This window comes from Babjeviella inositovora (genome assembly GCF_001661335.1).
Source record: "Babjeviella inositovora NRRL Y-12698 unplaced genomic scaffold BABINscaffold_1, whole genome shotgun sequence".
In the NCBI taxonomy this organism is placed as follows: Eukaryota; Fungi; Ascomycota; class Pichiomycetes; order Serinales; genus Babjeviella; species Babjeviella inositovora.
In genome coordinates, this window is record NW_017566838.1 from 2,134,162 (window position 1) to 2,148,306 (window position 14,145).

Consider the following 14,145-nt stretch of genomic DNA (forward strand, 5'->3'; position numbering starts at 1 on the left):
GCATGCCACTGGATCATGATTTCCAACAGGATTTCGTGAAACTGCGCGTACAGTTGAGTTGTAGCACTGGCGTATAAAAGCGTTAGAACTACGCGTATCTCGGTTTACTATAACAATATATCAAGTTTTTAAGGTACCACCGAGATCCACCCCCACCTGGAGAGAGGTGGAGGGATCAGAGATTACTCCTTCCTAAACCCCAAGCTCGCCCGCAGCCTGTAGGTGCACACGGCAGAAGATTGGGCGTTAATCAAAGGTGTAAATATTGCATTTGTCAAGAAAATATGATATTCTCTCGGAGACTCAGACATTCTATACTCCCAAACCCGGAGCAATCTTAGGAAATCTTGCATCACCATTAACTCACCTTTTTTCACCAAACGGTACCGCTCCAAGCCCTTAAAGACCCTGCTAACGAACCGCATTCTATCATGTACCCAAATACTATAGTGAGCTTCACCTTTGGTTCATTGCACAAAGGCTTAGCTCTCTGTACCTTAAAGTTTGATAATATTTTATTATTTAACTTGACTTCCCCCCAGCACTAATACATAGCGTGCTAATGTAAAGCCGCACGGCGTTTCCACCGCATAGCTTAAAGCGAGAAATTTCAGATGACGCATCCAGACTACATACACGCGATACATCGGAAGCAGTTTGCCGTAACACATAAAATTGTATATTCCTACCGCCTGCTCACTTTTCTCTTCTCTACGCCCCAGATCACTTCTTTTCTTCTTTGAAACTAACCCCAATTCTGTTACAGAGCTAGTCCAACCGCTACAGAACCCCGTTTCACTCTAGTCCACAACCATCTGAGGCCATACTGAATCATCGTGGTCAAAAGCATACGCATTCAGACTGTCATCAAAAACCCAAACCGCGTCTGAAATCCAGGTACAATAAAACACCATCAGACTGTTATTTCATAAGCTTGGCCTTAGGGTTGTTTTATTTTACCTCCACCCACAAGCCCTCCGATGACCTTTTTGGATCCAGAAACGGTGCCAGACACCTCTAGCGAACATAAGTCGCCGGAGCTTATGCTAGCACCAGATACCGCACCTGACGCAGCGCCGCTAGCCAAGACAACAACAACCACCTCTATCAGCCCCACGATTGTGCCTATGGACAAGAGGCGGGGTCTCCTTCTGAGCCTTACGCTTGTTCCGGAGTACGACGACCCGCGAAACTACTCACCAAAAGTCAAGTACTTTATCGTGTTTGTGATTGGCATCTGTGCAGTCATCGGACCATTGGGCTCCTCCATAGTATTACCCGCTATCGATGATATGTGCCAGGACCTAAACACAACCGTCTCGGTTGTCAATGTATCTGTCGGGATGTACCTCTTGTCCATGGGCATTATGCCACTCTGGTGGTCCTCCTTCAGCGAGCGTCACGGAAGACGCAGCATCTACATGATTTCTTTCTTTTTCTTTTTTGCCTTCTCCTTTGGCACGGCCCTTGCGCCCAGTATAGGTGCCTTAATCGTGTTCAGAGTCTTGGTTGGTGGTTGTTCCGCTTCTGTACAGAGCGTTGGTGCGGGAACCATCTCCGACCTCTACCTGGTGGAGGAACGAGGGTTTGCGCTTGGTCTCTACTACCTAGGCCCGTTGATGGGTCCGCTTTTAGCGCCTATTATTGGCGGGGCTCTCAGTATCAAGTGGGGCTGGCGCGCTTCCCAGTGGCTCTTGGTCATTTGGGCTGGCGTCTGCTTACTCCTCGTCACTTTTGCGCTTCCCGAGACATTGAGACGTCAGGACAACATGGCCAACATCAAAGCTCTTATCGCGCAGCAAAAGGCTGCCAGCCACCACGACGATATTGAAAGCTCCCCAGGCTTAAAACACGTGAGTGACACCGAAGGGTCCCTTCATTCTAGCAATAGTGAGGTTGGTTCTTTGGATTCCTCGGATGACGAATCGCACCTTGTGCTTGGACCAAGCGCCAAGGCGGCAATCAACGATCCCCAGAAGTTACAACGTGTTCTCAGTGTCATCTCCTCCAGCAGAAACTCTATCCATCTTGTGGATGGGTTGGATACCGATGCTTACCAGACCACCGACAGCATCTTACCACCCTTGTCCCGTGTGGGAACGCGCAAGGAACGCGTGGAAGAGTTCCAGAGGCTTCAGTTGGCAAAGCTCGAGTCCGCAATCTTTGAAGCTGATAAGAACTTGGAATGTGAACAAGAGACGTGGCAGCAGAAGTGGAAGCACTATGGTTACATCTATGTGGTACTCCCCACAAAGTCGCTCAACTTGTTGCGCTACCCTCCGCTCATCATGGCCATAGCTTATTCCGCTCCTTGCTTTGCCATCTTGTACTTTGTCAACATGACGCTTTCATACGAGTACGCCAGAGCCCCGTACAATTTTTCCTCCGTCATCTGTGGACTCGTGTACATTCCCAACTCGGTGACATACCTCATCGCTTCGATCTGGGGTGGGCGGTGGACTGACTACCTCCTTGCAAAGAAGAAGGCCAGAGACGGATACATTTCACCTGAATCCCGTCTTTCCTGGAACGTTGTCGTTGCCGCGTGTGCCTTTCCTGTGTCGCTCATGATTATTGGCTGGACGTTCAACTTCCACACTCACTGGGTCACACCTCTCATCGGCACTGCCTTATTTGGCTTTGCCTCTATGATTATTATCGGAGTCACAGTGACATATATCGTCGACCAGTTGCCTGGAAAGGGTGCTACTGGGGTTGCTGTGAACAACTTCGTACGGATGATCATGGCTGCTATCTGCACCTTCATCACCGAACCGTTGATTGTGGCATTGGGAACCGGTGTGTTGTTCAGTATCTTGAGCGGGATTATCATTGTCCTTGCGATGAATGTTTTTATTTTGAAGAAGAGAGGCGAGGCTTGGAGAGAGAAGTACGATTTGCAGAAATTGTACGACTTGATGCAATAGCTTAGCTCATTCGTGGTGAGTTATTCATGTTCGGCTATAGTCCGACCTTTGCATATTTTAATAATTATTGTTGGTGGATCCTTTTATAAAGTACTTAGGGTATGTGACTAATTCAAGACGGTTTTACATGTTGGTGTGCGTATATAAGTAATTGCGATCCTTAATGATTGACTATTTAATATATTATATTTTTCACGTGACACATAAAAATCTAGTCATAGCCTGCGTAGCGTAATGGTTAACGCGTTTGACTTCTAATCAAAAGATTGCGAGTTCGACTCTCGCCGTGGGTTTTATTTTTAGGCTTAAAGTTTGAGTTTTTGTAGGCCATGCGGTATTAATATAACATTCATCATATAGTTTTTTTTCTAGTACTAACTCCATTAATATTGAACTACAATTGTTCTATCCTGTAGTTTCAAATATTTTCGAGTAACGAGTACCTAAATTGTATTTGTGAAATTTTAGATTTCTCAAAATCTTTAATACGTAAATAATAGATCGAACTGGAGGTCTACTTCAATATACTTTGAACTAGAATACACCAACAGGGTATTAAGATACTTGTATCAGCACCAACAATTGCTAGTATATATTAATATTGGTTATATATAAATACATGCAATATTCATCAACAAATATAGAAGCTGAAGGATATTGCATTATACACATACGCTTGCATATAACTTCCCTGATATACTCGCCGAGAACCATTTGGCAATGTACAGAAACCATAGATCAAGCTATCGAGGAGGCAAATGGCTAAAATTCCCCAAGTATATTTTCAAATACGGACTACCTGCGACGGATCTGCGTCGGTACAGACATATACCGACGTCATACAACGTCGGGAGCGTAAATCCACTAAATAAGTGACCTAATACAATTACCCAACTAGACTCAACGTCCGTAGGTGCCACGCCGCTGTGCGGAACTAGAACCTTAATTAAACAATTACGTAACTTTAAAGTTTTCCTTGTATATCCCCGGTCTATAGGCTCTTTATATTTTGGACACCTTGGCTATCGGGCTAACTTTGATAATGCCGAGCATCCTGACTGGAGCAACCTAGTGTAGGAATTTTGCCTTAATCTCCGTTGCATTCCTTGGAGACCGCTACAAACCGGAAGCTCGGTCCGATGCCGAGGTTGCGAGTATCGGGAACAAGTAGAACGCGGACAGAAAAATCCGGCCACCAGCTGTCCGCACTGGCAGAGATCTGCTCTAGGCCCCGGCGAAGAACTGAATTTGCCTCGCCTCCACTCATTCGAAATCCATCGTAAACCTCACGCAAAAAAAGCGAAAATTGAAAGTCGCATCGGGTTTACATTTGCCCTGAAGGAATGTAAAACTGTCTAATTGGTTGACACACCCGAACTTTACGGGTAGATGCTCCCAGTAACACTAGCACCCCAGCAAAAAATACCCCAGACACCCCTCTGATTTCATCTCATAGACTTTTGTATCTTGGGCCTTTTTCCAGGCTTAATTCCTTGCTACGTGCTCCATAGAGATGTAATACACTAAAGTTCAGTCAGAAGAATTGGCACACGGCGTCCAATACAAAATGCGTGATCGGATGAATTAGTGCATGCAACCTGCATATCCTACATATACCATCCTGCTTCCGAAGGTCCATTAACTTAAGCATCAGAAAGTATGCATAAAGCCTCGGTAGCTCGGTCACCCGAGGGCTGATTAGCAGTTGTGGTTGCAATTCGAGGCACAGTGACAACCCTGGAAATATAATCCTCGGGCGTTAAGCATTGCTTGTACCGCTGAAAAACCTGTATCGGGTCACGCTTAGACCGCTAGTAAACTTTATTGACGTAATAGTACATGGTAACTTTTCTGCAATGCAACGTCGTGTGGGGAGCATGCTTGTCTCCCTTAGTAATTTTGCAAAAAGCTTATAACCTGATACAACGTGATAAGATAGGCGATTTCCCCGGGGTAATTTCGTAGAAAAATTAGTGCTGCGTGATGAAACATACGTTATACCATCATTACCCAAAACAAGTCCGCCTCGCAGAGTAGCTGTCGATAGATTGAAACAGCGAGAAAGGGAATTCAGACGTCCGACCACAATTTCGTTGCTCTTGACATTAGTCAAAGATCTGCTCGCAATTCTGTTAATGTCCAACTCCAGTGTAAAGCTGGTAAAGCTGGAGCGATTTTTAGTCCGCCCGTTCAGGGGCTTCCTTCAAGGTGGACAACTTTTCTCCTCAAATTGGTTGATAGACCAGGGCCCTTGAGAAGACCTGAATAACGTATACGAATTATACTTAAATGCATATGCGCATGCTCGGGGAAATAACCCATCGGTAGACCGGCTGATTAAGGAAAATACTTCCAGACTGGTCCATAAGAAAATTTAAGTCACCAAAATAGCCCAGCAGGACATTCTCCGTAGTTAGATTCGTAGTTCCAAAATAATATAAATACACGTGCTTCTCTGTTGCTGCCTATATCACTCTTATATCCTCACGCCCTCTGATACGCATATACTCGTAATGTCGCCTCTTCAGAGCAAGTTCATTACGGCTTACGACAAGCCACCCAAGACCTACAACATATATGTTATTGCCACTATTTCGACCCTTTCAGGGTTAATGTTTGGTTTTGACATTTCCTCCGTCTCTTCTTTTGTGTCGCAAGAGCACTACTTGAAATTCTTCAACCACCCATCGGCCATCGCTCAGGGTGGTATCACCGCTGCCATGTCCGGTGGCTCATTCCTCGGCTCGCTTGCCTCTGCCTTCACTTCCGACACATTGGGTAGAAGAATTTCCATGACCTTGTGTTCCTTCTTCTGGATTGTCGGTGCCATCATCCAATCGTCCTCCCAGAACCAGGGCCAATTGATTGCTGGTAGGTTGATTTCTGGTATTGGTATCGGTTATGGCTCCTCTGCGGCCCCAACCTACTTGTCTGAGATTTCACCTCCAAAAGTCAGAGGTGCCATTGGTAGTCTCTTCCAGTTTGCTGTTACCGTCGGTATTATGATCATGTTCTATATTGGTTACGGTTGTTCCTTCATTAATGGTACCGGGTCTTTCAGAGTCGCTTGGGGTATCCAAATCATCCCCGGTTTGATCTTGATGGCGGGGATTCCATTCTTGCCTGAGTCTCCAAGATGGTTGGCGTCTATCGGTCACTGGGATGAAGCTGTCGAAATAATCACTAGGGTTACCGGTAAAGGTGATGCCAGTCACAGGGACGTTGTCATCCAGCTTGAGGAAATCAAGGAGCAGTTAATCATCGATGAAAATGCTTCCAACTTTCAATACTGGGATTTGTTTAGAAAGGAAAACATCAAGAGAACCTCCGTTGGTATCTTTGCCCAAATATGGCAGCAAATGTGTGGGATGAACGTTATGATGTATTACATTGTCTACATTTTCGAGATGGCCGGTATGACTGGTAACATTAACTTGGTTTCTTCCTCTATCCAGTATGTTATCAACGTTGTCATGACCATTCCAGCCTTGTTGTTTATTGATAAAGTCGGTAGACGACCACTTTTGTTGGTTGGCGCTGTACTCATGATGACCTGGCTATTTGCCTCAGCTGGTCTTTTGGCAACTTACTCCCAGCCACAGCCAAACGGCTTCGATGGTAACAACACTGTCAGAATTTCCATTCCAGACACCGAGGGCAAGGCGGCTAAAGCGGTCATTGCCTGTTCGTTCTTGTTTGTTGCTTCCTTCGCTCCCACCTGGGGTCCCGGTATCTGGTTGTACTGTTCCGAAATATTCCCAACCCACCAGAGAGCCAAGGCATCTGCTCTCTGTGCAGCTTTCAACTGGATCTTTAACTTTGCCCTTTCCATGTTTGTGCCTTCTGCTTTCAGGAACATTACCTGGAAGACCTACATCGTCTTTGGTGTCATGTGTATTGCCATGTTCTTTCACGTCTACTTTATGTTTCCTGAAACAAGAGGTAAGACTTTGGAAGAAATTTCAAAGATGTGGGATGAGAATATTCCTGCTTGGAAAACCACTAGTTACATCCCAGATATGCCTATTACTGACGATAAAGGCGTTCATCTCGAACACAAGGAAAATCTCTCCGGAGAACTCTCTGAGGAACTCTCTGACTAAGCAGCCAGTTATATCTTTTATCCTTTTCTTATAGTATTACAGAATAACAATAATCTCCGCCTATAGAAGCGTGTTCTCCGTTCCAAGTTCAAACGAGTGAGACATCTATTGTCAAGCTTCATGGAATAGGGTACGCGCTATCTCGTGGTCATCATTTTTAACCATTCGGCTGTTAGTTTAAATGTCAAATCGTGTATCCCAACTTTGTGCTTCTACAAAAAATCAACCCGTCTAACCTGTGATTTCGATACACTTATCCTTTATCATCTCATTTGAATCTATATACATGTTTTATAAGCCTCTTTGTCAAATAGTTGGAAATCTCTCGCCAAAGACACGCCTTAAGGTTTGAGAGTTCTCTACATCGTAGTCATAATGGTAGAGTTTCCCAAAGACAGTTTTCACCGGGAACTCAACCTTCCCGCGGTACTGCGCTGGAATGAAATCGTTGAGGAAAGCTGACTCTGTCACCCTTTCGGAGGAGTTTACGATGTTCATAAAATCCACCAGGTCAATATCCTTGGTGACCAACGTGGAGTCGCGAGTGTAATATTGGTTAATATTCATAAAGGCGGTCTTCAAAACCACGGGGCTTTCTTGGAGAATGGTAGACTTGCTTAAATCTTCAAGTAACTGAGCTAAGCTCTGGTTGTTTGTGACCTTAATCAATGTTTCCATGGTGCTAAACATCTCATGGGACAAGGGCGTTCCGAAGGCTTTCAAGTACTCATAAAGGTACATGAAGATAAACCGCCAGTTAGGTTTACCTACCATCTGTGACCGTAACAAGCCCTGGTACATTTCAGGGGAAACGACAATGCCATTTTTCAAGCAAAGCTTAAACAAGTAGTACCCTGAAAGTTTAGAGGCATTGCTCATGCCTATTTTGTGGAACAACACTCGTAAGTTATCTGGGTGGTACAAAATGTCCATGGACGCCTTTGCGTCAGGGTTCAGGAGCAACGACTGGAGCTTGGCAAAACCGTAGATAAAACCCGATAAGTTGACCGACTGATGGAGAATCCGGAGCACTACCTGCACAAACAAGCGCATACTCTTCTCCAGGCGGATGGAATGGAACGTTTCTTCGATCATGCCGTCAATCATCTGTAAGCTGTACAACTCGCGGTGTCTGTTCTGATAGTCGTACAAACGGAAGCTCCTCACAACGGTGTCCAAGTCATCTATGGTGAGTTCGTTGTGAGTGTACGCACTGTCTTGAAGGAGGAACGCCTCTACGATGGTCCAGATCTCGGAGAGCCTGAAATTCCGATGGCAGTAGCTATCAATGATATAGCGGGCATTGGCGCGCGAGAGAAACACATCTTCGTCTGTTTCATAGTCACGTCGGTGGGAGGTGGTGATGTGCTCCACTAAGTCGATGGTGGCATCCACCTCTTGGTTCTTGCTGAATAGCTCTAACATTCGGCCGTAGGCCAGGACGCTGAGAACCCCCGAAAAGACACCCCCGGTGGAATTCTTGATCTGACAGTCGTAGATGTATTTGACGATAACAAAGCTGAGATTATCCAACCCAGCACTGAAGCTGTCGTGCCAGACTCTGTCTGGAACGGTGACTCCAGAGCCTTGAGCTAGCTCAAAGAGTCTCACAGAACGAGAATAATCCTTCTTACCGATAGACGCTTGTATAAGGTCCACTATTGTTGACGGGAGAAGCACCAAGGGGGCCTGACCGTCCACTAGCTCCTGGAACAAGTAGTCCACCGCTTGTTCGTACTGCCTAGAAGCTTTAAAGAACAAGAGGTGCGCGTTCTTCAGAAGCACGTAGAAGTCTAGTCCTATGGGCTGGACATGAGAGTTGTGGATGATGCGATCAAGCTGCTCTAGAAATGAGTCAAAGTTCTGGATGCTGGCCCAGTTGCAAGTCCTGCTGTCGAGGACCTTGAGAAGCGGAAGGAAGAGGTCGTTGGTGATGTGCTGCGGTGCAGCTATGGCGAGCTCAATGACAATATTATAGGCGAATTCTAGAAGCCGTTCCCTCATCAAAGTAGCATATTCGGGATGTGGACTGCGCGAGATGTACGGGAGTGTCGCGAGAATCTCCCGATACACCTGTGGGGAGAGCCCCTTTGCGTACCGCTGAAACGCGCGACACGCCTGAAAGACTCCTACGTAATCTTTATTTCGATTAAGTCGCTGTAGAAGCCTGAGAAATTCGGGCTCTGTCATCGTTTTGACTGCTTGCGATCGAAAACTCATGAGCTTGCGTCTTTTGACTTGCTCGGGCTGCGAGGTTGGTACAATTGTGCTGGTGCTGAGAATGTGATTGAATGATTTCTGAAGCTCGGTGGCTGTCTTTCGAAGTTTCTTCTTCGTGAGCTTAGGAGGAGGAACGGCTGCGGACGGTTCTTCAAAGTCGAAGCCGGCGTTGGTGAGGGCATCTCGAATGGGTGAACTGTCCAGCAATTTAGCGAGCCGTCTGGAGGTTTGTATTGTTAGCAGAACATTTCTAATAAATAGAAACCCCCTAGGTTTTAGCATCGTACTCCTTCAGCAGTATTTCAAGTTGTGTGGGGAAGACAGGCAAAGTGTGCCTTGACATCAACTTTTTTGTGCCGCGGGCTATACATATAGGTATATACAGGAAAGGCACGTGTGTCTTAGATGAGAGGACATGTAACTAGTATCTTTTAAATTATGTGATAGAAATATAAGGGTGTAAAAGCTCTAAAAGGTAAGCCTTAGATTATCAAAAGGAAAAAATCCCGCAATAAGTCGCTAGGAATAGTATCGATAAACAGACTTATGGTGTAGGGAGCAGGCGCAATGAAATGCATAGCGGTGTTAGACCTGCCACTGAGATTTTTTTAAAGCTGGTAACTCATGATCTGTAACCTTTTACCTAAGGTGTTTTTGGTAATTTTCTAATGAATTGTTTCTGAATCATCTAATATTTGTTTGAAGTCTAAACCACTCGAAAAGCGCACATGAGATATTGGGATAAAAGTACCACTTCGGATCAGATTCTGCACACAAGGGACTAAGATAGTTAAATTACGAGACTCGATGATTATCTTTATAAATACTCACAATGTTTTATGCATGGAAATAGTCTCAGATAAGCCCTGACTACTTTTTATGGTTAATGGACCAGCCTTCTATGCTTATGACAGGATAGAAGAGACTGCCGGGCTGGTGCCAGGAGGAAGTCTGATACGCCCGAAGGGCTAAGAGATTCGAAACACCTATTCCGTTACAGCGAAACCTCCAGTTTGCGTAACTACACCTCCAAGTAATGGACTTCGCTCAAGTCTCTCAATCTGTCTGCGGCCTGCTCTGGGGTCAAGTCTCTTTGGGCTTCACCCAACAACTCGTACCCCACAAGGAACTTCCTCACAGTGGCCGATCTCAACAACGGTGGGTAGAAATGCATGTGAAAGTAGTAAGACTGATCATCGTCCGCGAAGTTCAACGGTGCCTGGTGTATACCCATGGAGTATGGGAATGACGTTTTGAACAAGTTATCGTACTTGGTGGTCAATCTCTTGATGATATCTGCGAGATCCGTCTTGTGTTTGCTGCCGAACTGCTTCAACGAGATCAAGTGCTCCTTGGACAAAACCATGGTCTCAAACGGCCAGACGGCCCAGTACGGCACTACCACAACGAATGAATCGTTTTCTAAAACAACTCTCTCGCGCTTCTGCAACTCCAACTTGACATAGTCCGCAAGCATGTTGCAGCCCTTATGTTCGCGCGAGTACTTCCCCATTGATTTGAGCTCGTGGTCCACCTCGGTAGGAATCGCCTCAAGACACCACGCCTGGCCGTGTGGATGAGGGTTTGAGCAGCCCATCTGGGCACCCTTGTTCTCGAAGATTTGTAAATACTGGTAAGGTGACGACTTGTGTTCACGGCTTTCCGCCTGCATGTTCACGTAGAGCGACTGCCAGGAATCCACCACTTTTTCAATGCTTGGAAGGTCCATTCTAGGCAAGGTAAGGCGATGATTCGGCGAGAAACAGATCACGTACGCATTTCCTCTGACCCCCTGCGTCTTGAACAAGCGCTTGGTTAAGTCATCGTCCTCACTAGCGGGAGAGTGGTATTCCGGCTGATCAAGCTTGACCGCAGGGTAATCGTTCGGGAAGACAAAGGTATCCTTGTAATCTGGATTGAATGGCCCTGTGGAACGCCGGTTGCGGGGACAGAGAAAGCACTTGTCGTCGTACTCAGGGGAGTCAGTCTTGGTCTCCTCTTCCTGGGCACCCTGCCACGGTCTCTTTGCACGGTGCGGAGAAACCAACACCCAGGTGTCGGAGAGTGGATTGTAACGGCGGTGCGAGTGGTCGGTGAAATCAAAGTTGGACATTGTTCTGACGATACAAAAGAGTGAATGACAAGAAAAAGCGTTTATTAGGGGAAACGTGAAAAGCTAATATACCCAAAGCCGGAGAGCCCAAGGTCTAGTGGTTTTCTAATTAAACATCCTGTACATATACAAGCCTCCGGCAAATTCTCCGGCCGAAATAACTTGCGCAAAAATATAGCATACGATAATCTATTTAGAGAGATCATTCTATTAGGCTTTCATTGTTAAGATGTAATGGCGGAAATAAGCCAACACTAATAGTATGGTAACAGCGAATTCAGAATATACATCTGCCAAACCATACCTATATTGAGCGGCAAGCTAGTAGCAACCTTCTGGGCCATTTTTCATCCCATTGTTTCCCCACTTGCCAGCGGCTTAACGTTCGTCCGGGGAAACGCTCCCCCGTGAAAGGAACTGCATAATAACTTCCGTACGGCACGTTGCCAGATGCACCTAATCTGTATGGGTGCTCCATAGATTACGTCATATCCTGGTAGTAGAGGTGGTACGGCTAATTAGCGATATTATGGGTGACGTAGCTCATGGGTAAATGGGTCAAGAATAGAGCTCTCATTTAGGCAAGTCGCTAGACCTGTGGAGAGGAGGTGGAAATCAAAACCTCTGAAGGATGTTCCCCACGGGGCTAGACCTATAATATAGCGTGCACTAATGTGATCCATTTTAGTAGGATACTTATAAACGTCAGAATCAAAAGATCTAAGTTTCATTTGGATTGAATTTTTGTAAATTATATTAGAGGATATAGATATCCCAACAATGTTACTCATAGCCTGCTTGAGAATGCAGAGATGGAAAATATGTCTGCGGGCAGTTTGAGGTATGTAAACAAAGCCTGTTAATACGTAACTATGCTACCTCTACTTTTAACGGCTTCCGTCTCACCTTTGTATGTACAAACTACTTCCGTACGCCGGCTTGCTCACCACAATAGCCTCCTGCAAATCCGCCACGGTAATCCCCGGAAACTTCACCTTGTAGTATTCATCTATCAAGGCGCGTTCCACCTCTGTCACCCTATTAACGGGCACCAAATGAACAGTGCAGCCACCCCAGCCGGCACCAGTCAATCTAGATCCGGTAGCCCCATTCTTGCGGGCAATGTCACAGATACGGTTAATTTCATCACATGAGCAATTGAAGAGGGTATCACACGACGCCTGTGACTGGTCCATCAAACGGCCAAACTCAGTATAGAAGGTTCCACTGTCGGTGGATAATTGAAGAAGTAAAAGCGCCTTTAACACCCGCAATGCCTCGGAATAAACGTGCTTGGCACGGGCATAGATGTGCAACTTTTCAAAGCTTACGGGAAATAACGAGAGGAAACGGTCATGGAACTCAGCTTCTGTCAATCCCAACTCCGCCGCAAGCTCCTGGGTCGTATACGCCTCCTTGCGGATGTGTTTCTCCGTGAGTTCCAACATCTGAGACAAGCGGACCTCGCCCTCCTGGATCGCACCTAACCATGCCGCCTGGCCGTGGCTCGCATAGTAGCTATCCATGACACCACGCAACGTTCCACAGTTTAAGTTACCGTCGTTAGCAATCGTCACCGAGAGTTTTTTGGCTAAAAGCTGGGCAGCGACTGAGACTTCCACCACGCGCAAGTTGTAGTTTGTTGGCGCAGTCTCGTGTTTGTTCGAAGTAACAAGCGTGTTGGCAATGAGGAATGCTAACGGAGGGTCGAGTTCGGGAAACTTAAAGGCAGTGGCCTTCAACTCCGGCCGGAATTCCACGTACAACGCGTGATTCCGCTCGCCGCATACCGACGCAGCCTGGTCCATACCCCCGGTGTTGACCCCCATGTGGTGCTCGGAAACGATCGTAATCTTGGTCATATCGGCCTTAGTGATGTGTTTCATCCCATTGGCATGCAAAGTTGCCAAGGCAGAGGCACAAACGAAGGCTGCGGAGGAGGACAAACCGCTGCCGGCAGGAACGGAGCCGGTGGTAAGGATCTTCATGCCCTTGAGCAATACTTTTCCGCCGGTCTTTTCCATCAATAATTCGTGTGCTACGAGCAACCCGCATTTGAAGTAGTTGGACCAATCGGACTCGGACGCATCGATAGAAATTAAGTCGCCATCTGGAAGCGGGATGGTGCGGGCACCAAAAGTGGGGTCTAAGTTGGCCAATTCAATCACACGTTCGTCCTGAGCCCGAACTGCCATAATCACGTCCACATCAATTGCCAAAGGCAAAACAGAGAATTGGCAGTAATCTATGTGTTCTCCAATCAAGTTCACGCGCCCAGGCGAACGTGACACAAAGTCTGGCGTGACATGGTACGTGCGCTCGAACTGCGTGTACAAGTTCTGGTATCTCGGGACCTGCACCTGAGGGTCTGGATAGTAGTCTAAGGAATCAAAGATAGGGACGAGACCTGGCATTGTCAGGGAGGTGTATAATAGAGAAACCACGACACTGGTGATGAAGGTAAATGAAAAGGTGGGGATTTTATACAGCCAGCTTCCCCCAGTATGCAGCAAGCCGGAGAGTTCGTCCTGCATGTTAAGACTCAGCGCAAAACCTGTGCATCCAGGATGCAATGTAAATCCATGTTCTCACTATAGACATTCATTTTCGGAATGGCCAGGACCGCTGCAGGCTTTGCAGGCGGGCGGCAGTTTGGTACTGTCAATGCATAAAGCTTACATCAAATTGGAACATTGTGCGTTTGTTTCCTTGATTGTATGAGGGCTTATACTACTTTTCTGCCCACGAAAGTCTCCTCGGGCCGCATCTGCGGAAGATTGGT

The 14,145-nt window shown here is 46.5% G+C and overlaps 5 protein-coding genes and 1 non-coding gene across 6 annotated transcripts; 3 read left to right on the forward strand and 3 right to left on the reverse strand.

Annotated features, from left to right (window-relative positions):
• The first annotated feature begins 672 nt into the window (after positions 1-672).
• QDR3 (Qdr3p) lies at positions 673-3,068 on the forward strand. Its single transcript, XM_019127728.1, has one exon. It carries the CDS (start codon positions 981-983, stop codon positions 2,925-2,927), a length of 1,947 nt encoding a protein of 648 aa, XP_018988416.1. The 5' UTR covers positions 673-980; the 3' UTR covers positions 2,928-3,068.
• A 79-nt stretch (positions 3,069-3,147) lies between these two features.
• On the forward strand, positions 3,148-3,220 carry BABINDRAFT_t30. The gene has a single exon. It is a non-coding gene; the product is annotated as a tRNA-Arg (tRNA).
• A 2,220-nt stretch (positions 3,221-5,440) lies between these two features.
• HGT2 (Hgt2p) lies at positions 5,441-7,030 on the forward strand (the record flags this gene model as incomplete). Its single annotated transcript, XM_019131552.1, has 1 exon — positions 5,441-7,030. One exon carries the CDS (start codon positions 5,441-5,443, stop codon positions 7,028-7,030), a length of 1,590 nt encoding a protein of 529 aa, XP_018988417.1.
• Positions 7,031-7,164: 134 nt separating this feature from the next.
• Positions 7,165-9,575, reverse strand: BABINDRAFT_80759 (uncharacterized protein). The gene is made up of 2 exons (XM_019132729.1): positions 7,405-9,575; positions 7,165-7,318 (listed from the first exon to the last, which is right to left on the reverse strand). Exons 1-2 carry the CDS (start codon positions 9,530-9,532, stop codon positions 7,299-7,301), a joined length of 2,148 nt encoding a protein of 715 aa, XP_018988418.1. The 5' UTR covers positions 9,533-9,575; the 3' UTR covers positions 7,165-7,298.
• A 696-nt stretch (positions 9,576-10,271) lies between these two features.
• Positions 10,272-11,363, reverse strand: GAL7 (UDP-glucose:hexose-1-phosphate uridylyltransferase; the record flags this gene model as incomplete). The annotated part of the gene is made up of 1 exon (XM_019130282.1): positions 10,272-11,363. One exon carries the CDS (start codon positions 11,361-11,363, stop codon positions 10,272-10,274), a length of 1,092 nt encoding a protein of 363 aa, XP_018988419.1.
• Positions 11,364-12,265: 902 nt separating this feature from the next.
• Positions 12,266-13,777, reverse strand: GAL1 (galactokinase; the record flags this gene model as incomplete). Its single annotated transcript, XM_019130720.1, has 1 exon — positions 12,266-13,777. One exon carries the CDS (start codon positions 13,775-13,777, stop codon positions 12,266-12,268), a length of 1,512 nt encoding a protein of 503 aa, XP_018988420.1.
• Positions 13,778-14,145: the final 368 nt, after the last annotated feature.